This window comes from Prosopis cineraria, unplaced genomic scaffold (assembly GCF_029017545.1).
Source record: "Prosopis cineraria cultivar Desert tree isolate PC_DT_omini unplaced genomic scaffold, ASM2901754v1 PC7, whole genome shotgun sequence".
NCBI classification, from domain to species: domain Eukaryota; kingdom Viridiplantae; phylum Streptophyta; class Magnoliopsida; order Fabales; family Fabaceae; genus Prosopis; species Prosopis cineraria.
The window spans coordinates 32,758,396-32,779,713 of NW_026555338.1; the positions used below are offsets into that span (position 1 = coordinate 32,758,396).

The window sequence follows — 21,318 nt, forward strand, 5'->3', positions numbered from 1 at the left end:
TATTAGAGTTGGCCACCCAATAGCATAACATATTAAATTATATGAAGCATTAAATTATTTATCAAAATAGATAATCAGAAAAAAAAATCTACTACATAGCATTAAAAGTTCATAGAATATCTAAGGATAAAAAAAGAACTAGTCACATGTAGCTTTGAATATGCAAAATATTTCAAAAACGACACAATGAATCAAAGGCATAAAATAGTAGAAGAAAGGAATCCAAAAAAATTCCCTAAAGATGCTCCAGGATGACGCTTCAATCTCCAATTTAGCCTTCAAGCCCTTGGTTGATATTCTAAAATTTCCTTCTCAGTTTCATAGATAACCTCCCCCTCCCTTTAGGAATATGCAAGGGCTTTATTTATAACTTTTTTGCATCCCTTTGACCTAAAATTTCCATCTTATCTTATTGGATTTTGTTAGATATTGTTTAACTTTGCATTTAGATTTTAAATCAACCTGTGCCATGTGTTTTTCCTCACGTCCGCGCAAGGTCATATTCCTCGGTTCCATGTCTGCATGCGGTTGAACAACGAAGGAACCATCTCTGCACGAGGTCGAACGTCGAGCCTTGAGATGTTCGTGTGAGGGCAAGCTCCTAGGCAATAAATTCTTTATGCTCTATTACGTCCCTACGCAGAGAGTTTCTCTTCTTTACCTGTCCACTGGTGAATAACTCTTTTTGAGCCTATTTTTTTGGTCTTTGATTTGATACTACGCATTTTTAACCTTTTATATGTTTTTTTTGCTTATTTTTCCTGAAAATATCTAAAAATAACTTAGTGAGGTATTATATTCAAATTTCTATCAATTTAAATGAATAAAGAGAATAGCTTGATGATTGTCTCCATGGTTTATAGTATACCCGCTGATGGTTCGTTTTAAATTTCTATTAAAATAATGATTTCATGAAGTTAAGTGGGGTTAAGTAACATACAAATCAAATTAGCACGATTAAGTAATTTAACTTGAATACCCTTTTTATGAATGAAAAGGATGGCCTAGAAGGATCGGATCTCTTTAGCATGTTTTAGGTCATCAAATATAAGTGAAATACAAGCGGTCAACAGTAGCAAAAGTAGGGTGTTAAGTGTTTTGAGCGTAACATCTCCGAAAAAATTTCCTTATGTTGGATATAAAAAAGTATGACTTTGTTCATCTATATGTGAATAGAAAATAAGTACATATTTATAGGGTATGATTGGTAAAGATTGTTGAGGTTTAAGAGCATAAAGAAAAACTAAGAGACGTTAAAGAGATAACGCAAAATAGAAATGATTATGATTATATTATTCAACTATAGTTAGAGGACAATTAAATATAATTAATCTAGAGATTCAGTGCTAATGTGGTAGTTATTGATGATTAATATTTAAAGTATGTGGAGTATACACATGGTGGCAAAGGATGATATTGTGTAATTTTATTAAAGAAGCTTTAACCCAAGAAGGATTAATAATAATCACATCCTTAATTCTCCTCCCAGTAACAATTCAAGATAACATTACGATTAATCTAAGATTAATTGGTGAAAGATGGTCATGGACCAAACAAGAGAGAGTGAAATATAGAATGTTTAATAATCATGTTTTATTCATCTCATTTCCGTGACCTATGGATTTTTTCTTGACACATATCTTTTTGGGTGGAAATGCAGAGATATATTTATATATTGCATGCATGTGGCATTTCATATATAACTTATTTTTAGATAATTGGTTTGGCCAAAAGCTTTATATGAAGATCATACATGAAAAACCCACGTCAGCGTTAGAATGGAGGGGACTTGATGAACTTCTTTATCCTACTTATTTTCTTCTAGTTGCGTTCATATAAAGAATAATAGAATATCATCAACGTGAGGGGTACGGAAGAATTTATTGGTCTCTGGCTTTTCTGTTCTCTCTGATATTTCCTCTCTTCTGATCGTTGGCAATACAAAGAATAATAGAATATCATCAACGTGAGGGACTCACTTCCTTGGCAATATATGTCAAAACTGTGATTCCTTCTTAGTTTGTGAATGGCATGACTCATGAGCTTTTTCTACTGTAAGTTTCATGTAATTCCGGTAGGTCGAGACTTCAGGAGCGCTTGGCTAAATAAGCATTCCTCCGTCTCACTATATAAGAGTGTTTTTTGTCCGAAGCATTCCGAGTAGATCTTTCATGTAGTAGTGTCTACCTCTAATATTGATTTCTGATTTGAGTAATCGTGGAGCAGAGACATCATTTTTGTTACTCCCTTGGTTAAAAAATAAACAGCATTTTTAATCAAATCTTATCCCTCAATGAAGTAATTATTTGTCTTCATCTTTTTATGTTTATCCCTATTTAATAAAATATTTTACTTTAAAATAAATATAAAGTATTTATTTATTAGTGCACTTTTGAAAAAAAAAACTTAATGATTACACTTTAAAATACTAAAAATATTTTATATTTTTTAATATCCAACATAACTTTAAAAAAAAAAACCTTATATTTTTTAATGGAAGTTGTCTGTATAGTAGTGCCTATTGGTCTTCTTGTTGTTAATTTGTGCAGGTTGGATTATAAGCTTATCACCAAAATGTATGAAAAAAATAGCAGATCAGTGAAGGGGCCACGGATACAGATCCACCTACATCGATCAGTCTCTGACCTCTATGTGTGTGTGTGTGTGTCTCATGAGAAATTAGAATTAGAATATATATGAGATACGTGTTACTATGTTACATGGCAAGCCATAATTTGACTATATACGTAATTCTTGGCCATTAGTATTGTACAAGTAATTAGTCCCTATATCATATATAAAACATGGGCGAGATGCTGAAATGGCATGCATGTCAATATAAATCTGACATGCATGGAAAGTGTTTTTTATTTTTTATTTTTTTAAAAAATAAAGGGAGCGTTAAGGGACGGGGAGAGATATGATGACTGCCGCCAGATCAACATCTTAGAATACTTGAAGTATCATCGAAGATGAGAGACAACTGAAACTAAATATAACATTAAAAGTAACATAAACCAGCCACACACTTATTTTCAACTCACAAATAGCTATACGTAGTTTCAACTCAAACACACCATAAGGAAACAAACTAAGTTCTCAGACAACATTATATTATTCACGCAGGTCTGGGACCGAGTTGGATATGTAGGTAGCTAGGTTGCTGACATACATGCATGCTATCAGAGATGGCGCCAACAGTACACAATTTCTTCGATCGCCGTCGCAGAGACGACTGAGTTGAGAAGTTTTCTGGTTCTCATGTGACAGCAGGTGACAGCAGCTCTATAAGAGAATGGATTTTCACTGAAATATTAATTTCAAGCGTTAATTAATTTAGTACTCACACTTCAGTTTCAGTCTCCTTTGTTGTCCGAGAGACTTGGCAGTCGCAGGTAGTGGGTGGGTTGGTTTTGTGTGTTGCTGTTGAGCCTTCTATGTAGTCATAACTCATGTGTACCTAAATTGCCTCCCACAGTACCTTGCTGTTTTGATCCATCTTGCCCATATTGCCCCCTCAATGGTTTTTCTGATCTATTGTATAAAACACCATTACTCTTATTAATTATTCTTATTAATTTACACGCATACTCATATACAACACACACACACCCCACACAGGAAGGATCGGACATGCATGCAATTGCAGCCTCTGATTTATAAGATATACTTAAAAGTAGAGCTTGGAAATGGACCAACTGGGCCATATACATTGAGTTGGGTTTAACTTATTTTTATATAGGTTAAAAAAAATCATAATACAACTCAACTCAAGGGTTGGTGGATTAAATGAATCAACTCACCAATATATGTAAAAAAAATTCATGAATTTTAAAAAAATTATACTTAAATGATAAGTTATAATATGATATTTATACAAGTTGAAGAAATTTATATCATAAGTGTATGAAATATTCTATTTCAAATGTGCTTGTTATAAGGTTGTGATGCCAAAACTCCTTCATATTTTAATTTTTAATTTTTAATAAATAACAAGAATCAAATGGGTGAACCCTAACCCATCAGAATTAGTTTATTTGATTCATTAGTTATTTTGTTCACAAAGAAAAAATACATTATTTTATTCGAATTAATTTTTTTAACCCAACCTAACTCATTAATATGTTATTTGGGTCAAGGTATTTTCCCAACTCTATTTAAAAGTGGTATTTAGTGCCGTTGTCCTCACGCCACAAGGTGATGATAGGCCCAATAACTATTGGATTTACACACAATATTTTATCCATGTTATGTGACTTATCAAAAAGCACCTACTATTGACAATAATTAACAACGACACACGACAACTGTGAGAGAATGAACTTGACCAAAACACAGATTGAGTCCAAGGAACATATAAAGAAGACTGAGAAAAATTGAAGCGCTAATAATTTAGTACTTACGCTTCATCAGTTTCGGTCTTGATTGTTGTGTGAGAGCCGTCGCAGGGAGTGGATGGGCTGATATTATTGTGTGTTACTGTTGAGGCATCTGCTTGTCTGTTTTCATCCTCAGTAGAAATGACATCGGCACCATTCGTTGGTTGACTTGATACAGACTTGCACTGCAGTGGATATTCATGTGTCCCTGCAAAGCCTCCCGATGTACCACCCGACCTACGTCCATCTTTCCCATATCTGTGACGTGATCTGTTTCCAATACCATTACTTTTATTCGTTGTTGTCCTAGTTTTCGTGAGTCCGTCTTAAAAGAACAAGCCCCACATTGCTTAAATAACAGAATCTATAAATATATAAATACTAAAGTGCAAAGGAACCAGTGGATGGAGTAGATGTCAATTATACATTTGGAAAGAAGCTTTCATGGTTACGATTTTGAAAGAAAACATTTATTTTTTTTTTCAAAATTGTCATGAAAATTAAAATGATAATACTATCATTATCATTGTGAATTAGTCCCTTTATTTCAGGCCTCTATGTATTCTCCTATTTATTCAAACATAAGGAAAAATAAAACTGTTCTCAACTTTTTTCCGTCCAGCTTATTATTTTTTTATTTTTTCTTTTTCCTTTTCTTCTTGACAAATTTGAATAAAACATTGAATCCAACTAAAATAATTAAATATAGGGCGAAGAAAAAGAAACCAATGACGTAGCAGGAAAAAAAAAACAAAGGATTGAAGTGTATGATCAGTGCTAACGCTTTAGTAGTGTCGTTCACATTTGTTGTTTGTTGAGAGCTTTCGTCTGTAGTGGTTGGCTTGATATTATGTGTTCCCGTTGAGCCTTCTGAGGCACCTTGTTGCCTCTTTTTATCCTCTGTAGATCTATATTTCAAAACAAAACACTATGTATTAATCTAGTTATCATCAATTATAGTACTTGATTTTATATTTAGATATCAACATTTATGATTTATATGCAGAAGAGTTAAAAGGACAAATAAAAACCTGATGGTGGATTGCTTTGGTTCCATGGGTTGTCCTGGATCAGAAACTCAAGAGTCTGAAGATATGGCTGCTGAATTATGGTATGAGCTGATATGAGAAGAGAATAATGTATTTATAGAGAGATGGATTGAAGAATATTCTCATCATTTATATATATTTGCGAGCATAGTTTCTTAATTTCACTGGTTCAGTATTAATTAGTCAAGATTATTCAGCGTACAGCTGCGTGCAACTACGAATAGATAAAGCCAACATATATAATCATTTGTTTAAACTAAAAGTTAGAAGATCTAAGTAATGGATTTCCCACTATACACTATTGTGTGTGTGTGGGGTCGAACCATCAAGTCTCAGTGCCTGGCCATCAAAATTAGCTGGTTTGCAAGTCTATTAGTTCATGTGCTTTATATAATGCACTATCTGAAAAGTGATCCTAGTTAGGTCTGAAGTTATATTAATTTCTTTTGTTTAAACCATAGGGAAAATGGCAGTTACGGATGTGCTTTGGATGTCCGAGTATGCATAGTACAGTAAAATTAAGAAAAATTAAAGAATGAAGTTAAACGACATATAATTAAGGGACTAAATCATGACATTTTTTACAGTTTAGTTGACTGTTTGACATATATAGCGAAGGAAGTTAGTCCTAAATATATTCTCAGGTCACAAAACTTAAGATTTAGAAAATGCTACAAATAAGTGGAGCTATAAAATTACAAAACAAGGGTAATAATGAGACGAGATCAAGTCTAATTAATGCCATGAAATAATGGATAAAAAGAATAGCTTGATGATTTTCTCTGTAATTATCTGTAAGCCCACTAATGGTTCATTTCTCATATTTTCTTTTAAAAGACTAATTCCTTGAATTAACTTGAGTGGGGTTTTAAGTAACATACAAATTAATAAGTGGAATTTTAGTACTATATATAAAATATATTCCACTTCAATGCCTCTATTTTATGAGCTTATGAGCGAAAAGGATGGCCTAGAAGGATCTCTCTTCAGTTTATTTTGGATAATCAAGTATAAGTGAAATGCAAGTGGTCAAGACTCAAGAACACAAAAATCGGAGATTAGGGCCTGTTTGTTTCCTGTTTTTGAAAATTATTTTTTTTTGAAAACAAAAAATTTTAAAACTTGTTTAACAGTAAGTGTTTTTCATTTAATTATTCTACGATTGTTTTCATTTTTTGTTTTTTAAAAAAATAGAAACAACTTCAAATTATTTTTATTATTTTTAAAATATATTATATTTGATTATTGAAAATTAGAATTAGCTTGACTAATTTTTATTATTAATCACTACTATTAACTTCTTATAACCATAACTATTTATCTATTTTTAATTTTAAAACTGTTTTTTAATTAACATAACTAAATAAATTTTTATTTTATTTTTTTTAAAAATAATTTTAAAAAATATACTACAAAATAATTTTTTCAAATGAAAATAAAAACCAAGCAGGCCCTAAAGCCTTGTTTAGTTTCTGTTCTTGTTTTTTATTTTTAACAATTATTTTGCAATACCAATTTTAAAATTTTTTAAAAACAAAACAAAGAAAATATGTTTGGTTGCATTAATTTAAAAACAGTTTTATAATTTAAAAAATCAATCGATAATTATGATTACCAATGATTAATAGTGATAGCTTATAATAATTATTGGTTAAAATAACTGTAATTTTTAATAATCAATGTAATGTATTTTAAAATAAACAAATAAAATGAAAACATTCTTGAGATATTTTTATTTTTTGTTTATAAAAACAAAAAATGAGAATAATTTTAGAAACAATTAGATTTAAGATACTCATTCAAACAAGTTTTTAATTTTTTATTTTTAAAATGAAAAAAGTGATTAAACGCAATAACCAATAAATTAATATTAAGCGTAAGTTTGTAACATTCCAAAAATTATATTTTACCCAAATCTGATAGACAGAGTAAGAGAGAATTAAATACATGATTAACCTAGTGCTAATGAAGATGATTAATATGAAAAGCAAGTGGAGTCAGCATGTCAATTTTGTGAAAACGTTTGATATCATGTGATTTTATTAATGAAGGATTTGATAGCACTTACATGTCAATAAAATTAAATAATATTAATCTTAGGTTAGTGGAAGATGATAGTGGACCAAATAAGAGAAATAGCCGGAGAAAACACAATATATATATATATATATATATATAAAGCAGAGATCAAAGCAAGCATAATTCTTTTTAACAAAGTGACAATCATGTATTCTTCGTCTCATTTCCGAGACAAAGGGAATAATAATTTAATATTATTAAATCATGTAAGTGTACTTAGGTGTCGCTATTGGAGATTAACAATTTTTTTTAATAAATGAAGGTTAACAATATTGATAATAGGGGATTATGTGGCAATAATCAATTTGTTAAATCACGTATTCTTCCTTCAAAGTTTTTTTTTCGTTTGGTAAAAAAAAAGAACATATCATTGCCTTACGAGGGTAATGGACTAACAATATGGATTTGAGGCCCAACATAAAACATTAACAAACTTTATGTTAATAGGTGGGACCAATTATATAGATTGTACAACATTATTATACTCTATCATTTATCAAGTTTGTTAACTAACAAATCTCGATCAATAACTTCTACAAATGTTCTCTTTGGTTTTTCTTTACCCCTTTTAATAAAGCTCAAAATTATTTATCTCACTTTTCTCACTAGCATCGCTTGCAATCTTCTTTATACATATTTAAATCATCTCAAACGATTCTTTATCATTTTCCCCTTAATAGGTGCTATGTTTATTTTTCTCATATGTGCTCATTTTAAATTTTATTTTTACATGTATGCCCGCTCATTTATCTCAACATTCTCATCTTTGTTATTCCAATAATTTTGATTTTTTTTTAGTGCAAGTTATGAAGTTCAAATACTCCAACACAATTAAGTGACTAACATTGGTATCTAAAAATCTGCTTACCTGTGCTCCAGCTTTCTTTGTAAGTCAAAAGTCTCCTTGCAACGAGAATTGGAAGAGATTTTGAGTTTAGAAGAAACTAAGTGGTTCCAGAAAGTATGAACTCAATGAATTAACAATAGTGATAGAAACACTAGATATTACCACTTAAAAATGACTATGAGAAGGAGGAAGAATGGATTTTAACTCTAAAAGATGATTCTGGGAGATCTATTGAGGATGAGTTGGAATTATAAGAACTTGTTTCTCAGTATTTTAAGCAAATTTTTTGCCTTAAGGACTCAAGTGAAGTTTGGTTAGATACTAATACTTATTTCCCTACTATTAGTCAAGATCTCAGCTGGTTTAGCAGCAATCCCCTCAAATGAAGAAATTAGAAAAGCTGTTTTTTATGGACCCATATAGAGACCCAGGCTACGATGGTTTCTCCCCAATCTTCTTTTGAGCTAACTGGGAGACGGTAGGAGACTTTCTTTCTTTGTTTTTTTTTTGTCCATGTGTGCACGAGGTTTTCAAGGGTTCTTATTTATGTAGTTGAAGCAAATAAAACCCTCGCCTCTCTTATCCCTAAGAGAGACAAGCCAGAGCTAGTCAGTCATTTTCAGCTAATCTCTCTGTGTTTTGTTTACTATTAGTGTATTACCAAGATTGAAGTGATGTATGGATAATCTCATCTCCCCTTTTCAAGCTAATTTTGTACCAAGACGCCAAATCTAGGATAATATCACTATTCGGAAAGAGATTATGCATATTATGAAGAAAGGGAGAAGGAAAAAAAAGTTTCTTTGCCATGAAAGTAGATCTAGAAAAGGTTTACGATCGGATTAGGTGAGATTTTCTAAAGCCAAGCTTTTGGTCGATGTTGGTATGAGCTCCGATTTCATCAATTTAATTATGAGCCGTATTACTACCATATCTTATAATGTCTCGTGAAATGGATTGCGAACTGGTTTTTTCTCTCTTCAAGGAGGTCTTCATTAAGGAGACTGATTTCTCCCTTCTTGTTTGTGCTGTGAATGCATGAATAGGCTTTCTCACCTTATTCGGGCATCTCGTTACCTATCCACGTCATGAAGCAAGTGCCCTCAATCTCTCATCTAATGTTTGCATATGATCTCCTTCTTTTTGGTGAAGCCACTAAGCAGCAAGCAAATGTTATGATGGGTTGCCTCAATGCTTTTTGTACAGCTTCGGGAGAGGAAGTGAACAAGTCAAAATGGATTATCCATCCGTCACATTAACGGAAACGTACGTTAAAAATAGTCAAAGTGCGCGACAATGAGATAGCATCAGGGCATGCCAACTACAAGCATATACCTCATGAAATTAATTAATTAAAAGCCTACCTCGATTGCCAATTAATGTCCAATGTCCCAGATGGTTAATAATTAATTAAATTAATTATAGCAAAGGTCAGCATCATTACTAGCGTTAAAACCTGATTAATGTTGCTTTAGCTTTATGCCATTAGCAAAAGTGTACTTATATTATTGCCTCCTCTGTCCTGTGCTCCTTCTCGACTCTCCATTTTGATTTGGATTCAGTTTCGGTGACTATATTTAATATAGATATTAAGTGCTCAGACCATCTGAATCGTTAAAATCTAAATCAATAGTTATGAATTTATATTTTACTTGAGATTAATGAATGAATTAGTTTATCTGCACCATTAATTTGAATTTCAACAACTCAAATAACACAGACACCCAATACATATACTAATAAATATAATCACTAAATTCAAATCCCTTCATTTTTCATTGTCATTGCATTTATATTGTCTTATCATTTGGGCCTCCTAGTTACTATAGATGAAAATAATTGTTTTTTTTTTTTTAACACAGAGAAAAGGCTACAATTTTTTCAAATTGATATTCATTATTCGTAATTTATGGGGGTTTTAAAATTTTATTGAAAGTATTATTATTCATATTTGATATACGTTAAAAAAATTCAATTGAGATATATAAAGGTCAACTCTAATTGATGTTGAAGATAAATTTTTTGGCTCCCCCTTTTTAATGATATGATTTGTGATTTCCACAATAAATTTAGAGTTACAAATTATATTCTCATTTTTCTTATAAGAAAAAAAATCCAAAAATACCTTCACCAAATTCTTGATAAATGACTTCCAAAAAATTTTGATTGCTTGCATAATATCTGTATAATTATAAGATAAAAGACATTAAAATTTGGAATCACTCTAAAGAAGATAATAGATATAAAAACTTACATTAAAATCTTGAAAAAAAAATAATCAAAAAACCTTTTGAATTGTTTGATGAAGTTTACCCAACTATATTTTAAGGATGAATCACTCAAATTATGATATGATGGTTACACCTTGCAGCATTGATAGCACAAATACCACCAGTGAAATGAACAATGTACAAGCTAACAATATATGCAAAATAGGTAATACTCATACAAATTAATAAAAAGACCAAAAAAAAAATAATGAGACATCATATACAATAAATTAATGAAATGTAAGGAAAAAGCAAAATTCACAAATGAACATACATCCGCACAACTTTATTTATAATTACTATTTAGTTAATGTTAGAGGGAATTTTGAATTTGAATTTTCAATCAAATGAAATATAAATTAAACCTCAAACAAAATAACCCATCCACAAATCTTGGTATAATATAAATTTAAATTAAAATTTAAATAGATTTTATACTTTTTGAATACATAGATATTTTATTATCTATTATCTAATTATGTAACTGGTAACCACTATTTTATTATACATATGTATAGAAATTTTTTTTGGTAATTACATATGTATAGAAATTCATTTTAGTTAATGATATATTTTTTGAGCTTAGATAAATATAAAAAATAATACTCCTTTTTAAATCGGGAATCTTTACTCTAATCAACACATCTAAGATTTATTAAATTTTGTAAATTGAATTTTTAAATAGAACATTCATTATTTGATTCCAAAAATGGACACGTGGCATAATTTGAAGTACGCAAAATAGGACATTCATTCATAGCTTACTATCCTATTTTTTTATATATAATGATTTATTTTCTTTCTACAATATTCTTATAGATAACAAAATATAGATAAATTGATATATTGATATTTTTTACCAGCAGAATTGAGATATTGTTATTAATACATTGATATAATATATTCTACTAGAATTTTTCAATTAAAAATTGTCATTAGCACGGCATTTACCATTAACACTATTTCATTTCAATATATTGTTATAATTAGTTATAATGGGAATGGCGTATCGCGAAGCCCACAAACACAAACCCTTGAACCCTCCTTCTCAGCCTAAACCTTGAGGCAATCTTCACGAGGGCTCTCAGAATGAAATTAATAATATATAGGGTTAAATACATTCTAAAACTTTTTTTCAGGTCGAAGAACCTCAATGACAACTAATTTTTTTGTTCAATTACAAAAATACCCTTAATTTTTATAAAAAAGGCAAAAAAACCCACTGTCATCGTAACCATCCCTGGTGAATAAACCACCACCGCACTGGAAGCTAGACCTTCGTTTAAACACTTTTAGTTATGCATAACAAAATATAACATATATTATAACTTCTTTTCAAGCATTTATATGACTTGTTGTTAGTCATAAATGTGTTATCATTTATCTCTAAATATTCATTTGTACACGTACCAACATAATTTGTTCATACATAAAAAATTGTTAATTTTTTAAACCTAACTTTTTTCAATTTTTTAACAACTTATTATTTCAAAATTGACATTTTATTAATATTATACTAAATAATATATATATATATATGCTACTAATTTATTTTTAAGGATTTTCATGAGTTTAAATTATTTATGGATACATTGTTGTTCATATCTAAACAATTATTTATAAATATATATATATATATATATGAATATAACTTGTTTATAATAAAAAAATTTGTTATGTATATTTAAAAGTGATTGATTAGATATATACAAGTGATTGATTAGATATGAACAATGATATATTTATGATTAACTAAAATTCACGAAAATGCTTGAAAAATAAATTTTAAATGCATAATTTTTTTATATATGAAAAAATCATATTCATATATGTATGAGTGATTGTTTGGATATGAACAATAATGTGTCCATGAATAACTAAAGTCAAAAAATACTTGAAAAATAAATTTATAACACACACATATATATTTTTAGTATAATATTGATAAAATGTGAATGTTGAGACAACAAGTTGCTGAAAAAATTGAAAAATTTGGGTTTAAAACACTGTCAATTTTTTATGTACAAACGAGTTATATTCATATATGTACAAGTGATTATTTGAATATGAATAACAATGCGTCCATGAATAAACAAAACTTATAAAAATACTTGAAAAATAAATTTACAACATATATATTTTTTATTTAGTATAATATTGATAACATGTTAATTTTGAAATAACAAGTTGTTAAAAAAATTAAAAAAATTAGGTTTAGAAAATTGATAATTTTTTTTTATGTATGAACAAATTATGCTTGTATATATACAAGTGGTTGTTCAAATATGAATACATCCGTGTGTGTGTGTGTGTGTCCGTGTCTGTGTGTACGAGTGATTGTTTAAATATAAATACGTCCGCTCGTGTGTGTGTGTGTGTGTTTAGTGATTTAGTGATTATTGAAACTCATGGGCCTGCAGAATTCAGAATACATTGGCCCTATTATTTATCTCAATGATCCCAACCCCAACTGGTCGAACCGGCCACCTAAAGAGACAATCTTGCTTGATGGATGTGATTTTGAGCATTGGCTTGTTGTCATGGAGAAGCCCGAAGGTGATCCCACAAGGGGCGAGATCGTTGATAGCTATATAAAAACTTTGGCTCAGGTAGCGGACAGGTACTATCTTATAATATGACTAATCAGCGGATGGTGGTGATCAATTTCTTTAGGATCTCAAATTTTTAGTTCTTGACTGTCAGGAGATGCGTTTTATTGAAGTTTGGAAGATTGTTTCCTTTTCCCTAGTGTTAGCTTGTTAGTGTTTTATAGCTGCATATTTATTATGGCAGATATTTTATCTTAGCGGCCTAATAGATTACTTCACAATAGAAGAAGCAATTTTTGCAGGTTATTCATATACACATCTGCTGTAGTTTTGCAATTGACTTGTATACTGTAGTCATTGCTGTACAATCATACTTCAAATAAATGGTAGAGCAGAAGAGGAAGAGAAGCAATTATGTTTCGCTTGTTACTGAGGGCACGCTATTGTTTTAATTTTTGGAAAAATATATAGGGAGAATATATTTTTACTATTTATATGAATTCACATTTTGGCCTTATGATTGGCATTCAAATTGTTCACTCTTTTAGTGAAGAAGAAGCCAGGATGAAGATACATTCAGTTTGTATCTGAAGAACTTTCGTACAAACTTAAGGGTGAAGATAATCCTAAACACTTTCTTTCTTTCTTTTGTTAATTAATTTTTCCGTAAAATCGTGAACCTGACTAATCTTTCTTGAAATTGCAGAATTGCCTAGAGTTGTTCCTGATTCATATTTGGACGTCAAGAACAAAGATTATGGAGGTAAGAACTTTGCCTTCAATTTCAAAAATCTTTTGGATATTGTACGATATGTGCATTTCTTCCTGCTCTGGTCAATTCAATATATCATCAGCATCTCTCAAAAGTTCGGAAGGATCTGCTCCATTTGTATGATGCTTGAAATCCCGCTAGAACGTAATCTTTTGCATATATTATATTATTGCTGCTGCATAACTGCAAGCCGCTCACATTTAGTGGAATCTCCCAATTCCCCCGCCAGGTGAACCCTTTATGAATGGGCAAGGTGTTCCATATGATCCCAAGTATCATGAAGAATGGGTAAGGAACAGCGCACGGGCAAATGAAAGGAACAGACGCAATGATAGGCCTCGCAATGCTGATAGGTCAAGAAATTTTCAGAGGGAAAATATTGTGAACAGAGATACGCAAGGTAGACCTCCTATGCCGAACGCTGGTCCTCACATGAGTCCCTCCTAATCACCCTGCTGGATATCCACATGAGCAAGGCCGATACCCTGCCATGGTTATAACATCATAACTAGATAAAGAGAAGGAACATTATCCTTGTTTATATCATAATTAATGGCTACGAACAAGAGTAACACTTGGAACTGTAGTTTTAACAACCTGAAAACTTGCTTACAGATGCTTGCTAGTGTGTGCACGCCTATAACTCTACATGTAACCATATGAATGCTCTTTTTTGTCCAATAAATTATATATGCTCATTTCTTTCTAGAATGAAACCTGTCCTTTCTTTCTCACGGAGTGTTAGAAAATGAAGAGGAAGATTAATGGTGGTAAGAACTGTTATTGAAACTAAGCAAAGGACGATTCAGAAAGATTACCAGAAGAGTCATATTCCAGAGGTATATTCTCGGAAGCAATTGACGAGTTTTGCAAGCTAGTATGAATTCCAAAATCGGTGGTTCCGTATAAGGGAGGCCTCTCTCGTATTCTCTGAACTTGTTTCATTGCTGGACATCCCTGGTTGTGCTTGTGACTACATCTGCAGTAGTTCCTGCATCCATATGCAACTTCATTTTCAATTTTCAATTCAATTCAATTAAGATAATGTTGAAACTACAAGTTTAAAGGGAGAGTTAATTTTAAAAAACCAGCTTATTATAACATGGAAAAGTTGTTTAAACTTATAAATCTCACTTGTAAGATAGACAAACAGACACATGCAGTATGTATTATTGAGTAAGATAATGTTTACGAGCATAAGATTCAATCTCAAAAAATTAAGTATTAGATGATATTATAAATCCTACTTATTTTGCAAGGTTCTCTAACGTGGCAATCATAATAGATAGATTGACAAAAAAACACATATGTGTGTAGATTTAGATTCGATGACTATATTTAGTAGAAGCATTGAGTGTTTGTATCATCTGAAGTATTAAAATTTAAATCAATAGTTATGAATTCATACTCCACTTGAGATTAATAAATGAGTAAGTTTATTTAAACTGTTGATTTGGATTTTAACAAACCAAATGGTACAAACACTCAATACTTATACTAAATACAGTCACCGAATTTAAATCCATATGTATGCACTAATTTGGTGGCATGGAAAATTGAGATTATCTATAGGGAAAATCACATCCAGCCCCCATCAAAGAAATTAATCATGGATAAGGATTAATGTCGAACGAATTACTGTTAAAATAAAAACATGATTTGTTTCTTCTTAAATGGGACTTGTTATTGATTTTTATCTGTAATTAATTCTCTTAGGAGGGGACTGGATGTGATTCTCTCTTATTTATATAACCTTAGGTATGTGGCATTCATTCTCCTCTTTTGTCTGTACTTCCTCCATGCATAGCCATTGTCCACAAGAATCATTTTTAACTCATTCCTATTTATAACTCATTTTTAATTAACTAATTCAAACAAATCAAATATGGCTAAAGTTAACCCAAGTTCTTCATCAAATCATCCCATCCTTCTAAAATTACCCTTAATAGCAGACAAACATTACCTACTAATTCATGACTAAGATATATGCGCAGAGGCATGGATTGTGTGTATGTGATTCTTACTTCCTTAGATAACAGCCTCTTCTGTTTCTAGTGTTGAAAGACTTGACAGTATGATGATCCAAATGATTGTGATCCTGATTAGATTTAGCAGGAGTAGCAGCAATAAGGATGTCATAAGAGTGGAAGAGAAGAAGAGTGTTTGAGAAAGTGAGCATGTTGCTGACAAGATCCTAGGCAAATGGAATCCATAACAAGGAGCCTTCATCTAATCTAATAGCATCAGACTGGTCATGATGATGAAGAAGAACAATTGAAGTAGCTGCTTGCTCAGGTCTCTCCCTTTGAGAAGCTCTTAAGTTATGGCCGTCTTAAGATCTAATGAAAATGAAGCCCTAATATTCTCCATCCTGTGTTTAGGATTTTGGAGTTCTCTACTGGGAGGTCAGAGAGACAACAGACCTAGACAGACTCTGTTCTAAGGAACGCCCCCACTTGCAATTTACTCCATCTGATTTTGTTTATAAGTTATTTCTATCAACTTCATCAATACCAATGCAATAAAAGTATAAGAAATAAAAGTAAGTAAAATTTTAAATATAACTCGCAAGTACAAATCAAAAAGTAAACAAACAATACAATATTTTTTGTGTTTTTTTTCTTACTTTTTAAGAATAATTTGGTAATTTCAATTTAAAACATGACAATTCCATCGGTTAGTAACTTGTAAAGTAAATCAAATTATGATTCTAGAAAATGACTAATATACAAGACCAGAGGAGTATAAGTTATTTGCTATTTAGTGAGCTGACCCCTAAATGCCCCATAGTAGACTTTTGTTATTAATATTGAAAATTTTTTTAGTTAAGTTTTGGTTTGTTCGTCCCATGATTAAATTTGATTAATTACAAGATATATCTACTGATACATATATTATTGGAAACATCAATATTCAACCTCACAGGTGCATTCTAATTACGCAAAGGCACTGTGAAATGAAAAAATTAATTTGAAGTCTCAAGAGACTTTGAGTAAATAAGTTTTCTTTCCTAATTGCTAATTTGGCCTCTAGACCTTCCATGGGTATTCGAAACTCTCTCTCACCCCCTTGCTAAATGGGAATGGTTTTCACGTGCATCCTTGCGATAAAATATGGATCATTCAGATTTTAATTTAAACAATCGAGATTTAAAATATTATTTTGTATTAATTTATTAAAATAAAAATTCATAAAAAATTATAAAATAATTTTAATAAATTTTTAATTTGATCTACATTTAATTTAGAGAGTCTGATTTAATATTAAAATTTTTATAATTAAATATCTTAAATTTTACAGATGCACTCTGCACAGTCCAAATTAATATTTGAACTGTGCAGAGTACATCTAGATAATTAATATGCATCAAGTATAAAAATTTTAATATTAAATTAGACATGTAAATTAAATCTAAATCACATTAAAAATAAATTTTAATACTTTAAAAATTATAAAATAATTTTAATAAATTTTTACTTTAATAAATTAATATAAAATAATATTTTAAATCTAAAGTGTTCAGATAAAATCTAGATGGTTTGGTGCTCATCTAAGAGATGAGCAGGAAACCGTTCCCCTTGCTAAACACATTCAGCGCTTCTGCCATCAAATCTAGAATCAAACGCCATCTTTTTCATAATTCGTCACACAATCTCACGCAAATGAGGCCATCCTTGTTGAATGTTCAAAAAAAAAAAATCAAACAATGGTTAACAAATTCTCGTATTCTAAAAAATAATAATAAATAAAGAACAAATATCAGAAGAAAGGGGAGGGATTGAAGGAGATATGTGATACAGGGAGAGAGAAAATAAAGTATGTGAGGGAGAAGCTTTGATGGAGGAGATCTGTGATCGATCTTTCAGAGAAGAATGAGGAAGAAGCTTTGAGCCTCGACATAGATGGCATTTTGACAGAGGATCGACGAGGGAAAAGCTTCAACAAAAACCAAAGAAAACCAAAAACACGAAGGATGTCGTTCACCGAAACCACAAGCACGAATGACATATATAGTTTTTAAGGGAAACGAGGATGGAGAAAGTGTGTGTTTTTCAAATATGGAAGAGGAAGATTCAGAGGGCAATTTAGTAATTAGGCAACAAAACTTATTTATCCTGAAGTCCCTTGGGACTTCAAATTAATTTCTTCTTTTCGTAGGATCTTGGAGTAATTATTAAAATACTTATGTGGGACTCCTCAATAGTGATCTTCCCTATATTATTTGAACCCAACAGGCCAACAGGAAATAGAGTCAAGTTTATCAGGGCTTCGTTCATTCTGTGCTATGATTGAGTTAATTAAGTAGATCTTATAAAAAGAAATTATTGGATAATATGATAGTGTAATTCAGCTTAGATTCCATGCAAAATACATATGGTTAATTAATTAAGGCCATCAAATTCAAGTTTGGCCAGGTGTCGCTCCGATAATATAATTTAAGGCATTCTACGTGATTAAATACCTAATAATCATTAATCTTTGTGATTGATCAAAAAAATTTTCTCCTTAGGATGGCATAACTATAACGGCACCACATATATAACAAATTAAATAAGATGATTTTGAATCGGTTAATACATGTTATTTTCAATGCAACAAGGAACATATATTTTGACGATATTATCCTTGAAGCGCTAATTTAATTTATATACTATCCAATAAAAATATCATATCAGATAAATTTAATCCTCCATGTCAGTCAGGTTTTTAAGAAAATAAAGCAATATTTGGATGATCATTTCATCATTTATGATATAAGACAAAATATCAGATTCTAGCAATCAATTATACTTTGTTTCACTTTTCGGTTTAATGGAGAGAAGGGAGGGATGTTAATGATCCATTGTTTGATTTAATAAAGGGGGAGTGCTAATTGCTAATTATTATCTGATTATTTTACTCCTATGAAATTCAATTATTTTCTTTTTTGTTCTTCTTATTTATTTGAAAAAATAGGCACATATAGTGCAATTATCATCTTCTCAACTTACATGATAATTAAATTTTATTTTAAATATATTATTTTAATGTGGGGACAGAGAGAAAACTGAGAGCTTGGAATGGCAAATGAGAGATTAGAGTGTGATATTGATCAATAGGGTAAAAGAGAAATTTTAAAATTTGTATGAATCTAAATTTGTCAACAACTAATTTATTTACAACTAGCTTCCCTTAAAAAAAAAAAAAAAGGCGCGCGTACACACACACAGAGACACTTTTGAAGGGGAGAGTGAGAAAAGGAAAAAAGTAGGAAGTATCTTGAAAATTTTTTAAATCAAACAAGGGGAAGAGAGTTGCTCACTTTCCGTGTTTAAAAAATTTCTAAAACCAACTCTTTTCTCTTCCTCCGAATATGAGATTAGATATTTATGCATCGTCTCCACTCAAATTATCTCGATCAATACAAATAACATCTCACATGCAACTAATAATATACTATAAGATGTTTTGATAATCAGAATAAGTCATAGACATATTAGTCAGTCATATGATGCTACACTAAAAATAGCAAGTCGTCGTGAGGAGAAACACCACTTAAAACGATGTAAAACCTTATAGTAAGGCAGAGATTATAGTATAATGAAACTTCTTTAAATCATTTAGCACCAAATATTGACTAAACTCAGAGATACTCCAAAAGGCTCATTATATTCAAGATGACTAACTAGAGGGAGAAATGCCAACTTAGACCAAATTAATTGAGATCCACCAAAGTCATAACGTGGACATAGAAGTTAAATAGAGAGTCGTTTTTAGACATATGACAATGGTAATTGAAGTGCAGAACACTGCTATATATATATATATATATATGGATGGTAGAAAGGAATAAACCTTTAAACTTGCAAAGTCTATCTAGCCATATCTGTTTCTCCCATTTGTTCCAAAGACAAAAGTCCCCTTTTCTCCTCGCGAAGCAAATTCTTCTTACGAACTGTGTTTTGTGTGTAAATTAAAACAACTTAGCAGGTTTCAGTGTTTGGGCAGAGAAATTAATGGGGAAAATATATGGATGGGAATTTCTAATATGATTAATTAAATCAAGTTCGGTAGATAAATGACCAACCAAATTAAATAATAGAGCACATAAAAATGCCCATTTATCTCTATTATGCAAATGAATGTAATCATTAAGATCAAAGCTTAAGTTATCAACCAAAGAAGAAGAAAAAAGAAAGACGCGGTATGGGGAGGAAGCCAAATAAAACTCAGCTGGCGCGCGCGCACATATGGAGGAATCAATTACGATTAGCTAATTTAAATTTGGTCCTTATCTTTGTAGGGTTGAACTCTAGAAAGTTTCATCGACATGACTCCATAACAGCTGTGATTTCAAAGGCAAAATCAAATCTGTAAATAAATGATCTTCAATTCGCCGTGCAAAGTTTTTACAGTACAGATGTTCAGATTGCTGAGTGATTACTAAGAGTGACGTCGTATGAATGACTTCCTGTGGAGCGTCAACCTGTTGAAAGACCGTTATGCCCTTTCAATCTTTGCTTGAGAGTAGAGAAGATACCAACCTATACTCTGTAAATTATAAGAATGGTAAGGGCAGTTTAGTGTGTGTCACCCTTTCTAGAGCAATCAACTCATTTTATTTTATCATATATTTTATTTCTGTCCTAAAAAAACCGTTTTATTTTATTGTTCTCAGGGGGGAAAAAAAAAACCGTGTTAGTGTTCTTCGTGGAGGTCAAGAGATTCTCATTATCGCATATTCGCATGTGTGGTCCTTGGTCCAGGGAAAAACATATGAATGCATCGAAAGAAAATTTTTCATCTAAATTGATGTTTATCATAGAATAAATAATGATATGCTCCCCAAATGAAAATTTAAAAATAAATAATAATAATAATAATGATGGACAGTTTCTTGAGTAACACGCACATGTCTATGTTGCAGAGTCAGGCTCTTAGAACACATAAATCTAAGATCTAAGTAAGGATAAGTTTAATAATTGAGCACTAGTTCCGGCATCGTCATCAAAGTATTTAGATATGCGATTAAAATGTGAGAGACTTGGTGCGTATACTTGTCGTAAGAACTTTTTCCACACTCTTCAGAAAATTTTTTTGATGGACTTAATACATCATGTTATTCATAGCCCATCCAATTAGAAAAAAACAAGTGAAAAATATAAATACACCCCCCCACATAAGGATCAGAATTACCATTATGGACCTACTTATAGAAAGTTCAATTAAAAGATCATTTGTCCTTTTATTTAAAATTTTAAAAAAATATTTTTAGATATTTTATAAAAAGATATTTATTTTATCGATACTTTTATAAAAAAATAGATATTATTTTATTGCAATAATAAAAATGTTATTATTAATTATTTATTTTTAAATTTTATGATATGGTT

The 21,318-nt window shown here is 30.7% G+C and overlaps 2 protein-coding genes across 5 annotated transcripts; one reads left to right on the forward strand and one right to left on the reverse strand.

The window, feature by feature from the left end:
- Nucleotides 1–2,938: 2,938 nt before the first annotated feature.
- On the reverse strand, nt 2,939–5,498 carry LOC129316845 (uncharacterized). 4 transcript variants are annotated; one of them, XR_008594809.1, is made up of 5 exons: nt 5,411–5,498; nt 5,162–5,287; nt 4,404–4,649; nt 3,348–3,529; nt 2,939–3,252 (listed from the first exon to the last, which is right to left on the reverse strand). XR_008594809.1 is itself a non-coding variant. In XM_054961218.1 (4 exons), exons 1-4 carry the CDS (start codon nt 5,434–5,436, stop codon nt 3,451–3,453), a joined length of 477 nt encoding a protein of 158 aa, XP_054817193.1. In that variant the 5' UTR covers nt 5,437–5,498; the 3' UTR covers nt 2,939–3,450. The 4 variants fall into 4 exon arrangements, 2 of the variants coding, with proteins under 2 accessions (XP_054817193.1, XP_054817192.1); XR_008594808.1 differs by having other exon boundaries at nt 3,348–3,534; XM_054961218.1 differs by having other exon boundaries at nt 2,939–3,529.
- A 7,534-nt stretch (nt 5,499–13,032) lies between these two features.
- On the forward strand, nt 13,033–14,392 carry LOC129316754 (multiple organellar RNA editing factor 8, chloroplastic/mitochondrial-like). Its single transcript, XM_054961136.1, has 5 exons — nt 13,033–13,233; nt 13,418–13,475; nt 13,880–13,936; nt 14,028–14,062; nt 14,150–14,392. The coding sequence occupies exons 1-5, from the start codon at nt 13,033–13,035 to the stop codon at nt 14,390–14,392; spliced, it is 594 nt and encodes a 197-aa protein (XP_054817111.1).
- The last annotated feature ends 6,926 nt before the right edge of the window (nt 14,393–21,318 follow it).

Coding starts and splice junctions, on each gene's coding strand:
- LOC129316845 (XM_054961217.1), bottom strand. CDS start 5,436: ATGGAACCAAAGCAATCCACCATCAG. Junction 5,288..5,410: donor CCAAAGCAATCCACCATCAG/GTTTTTATTTGT, acceptor TTTGAAATATAG/ATCTACAGAGGATAAAAAGA. Junction 4,650..5,161: donor GTGAACGACACTACTAAAGC/GTTAGCACTGAT, acceptor TATTGGAAACAG/ATCACGTCACAGATATGGGA.
- LOC129316754 (XM_054961136.1), top strand. CDS start 13,033: ATGGGCCTGCAGAATTCAGAATACATTGGCCCTATTATTTATCTCAAT. Junction 13,234..13,417: donor ATATAAAAACTTTGGCTCAG/GTAGCGGACAGG, acceptor TTATTATGGCAG/ATATTTTATCTTAGCGGCCT. Junction 13,937..14,027: donor CAAGAACAAAGATTATGGAG/GTAAGAACTTTG, acceptor ATATATCATCAG/CATCTCTCAAAAGTTCGGAA.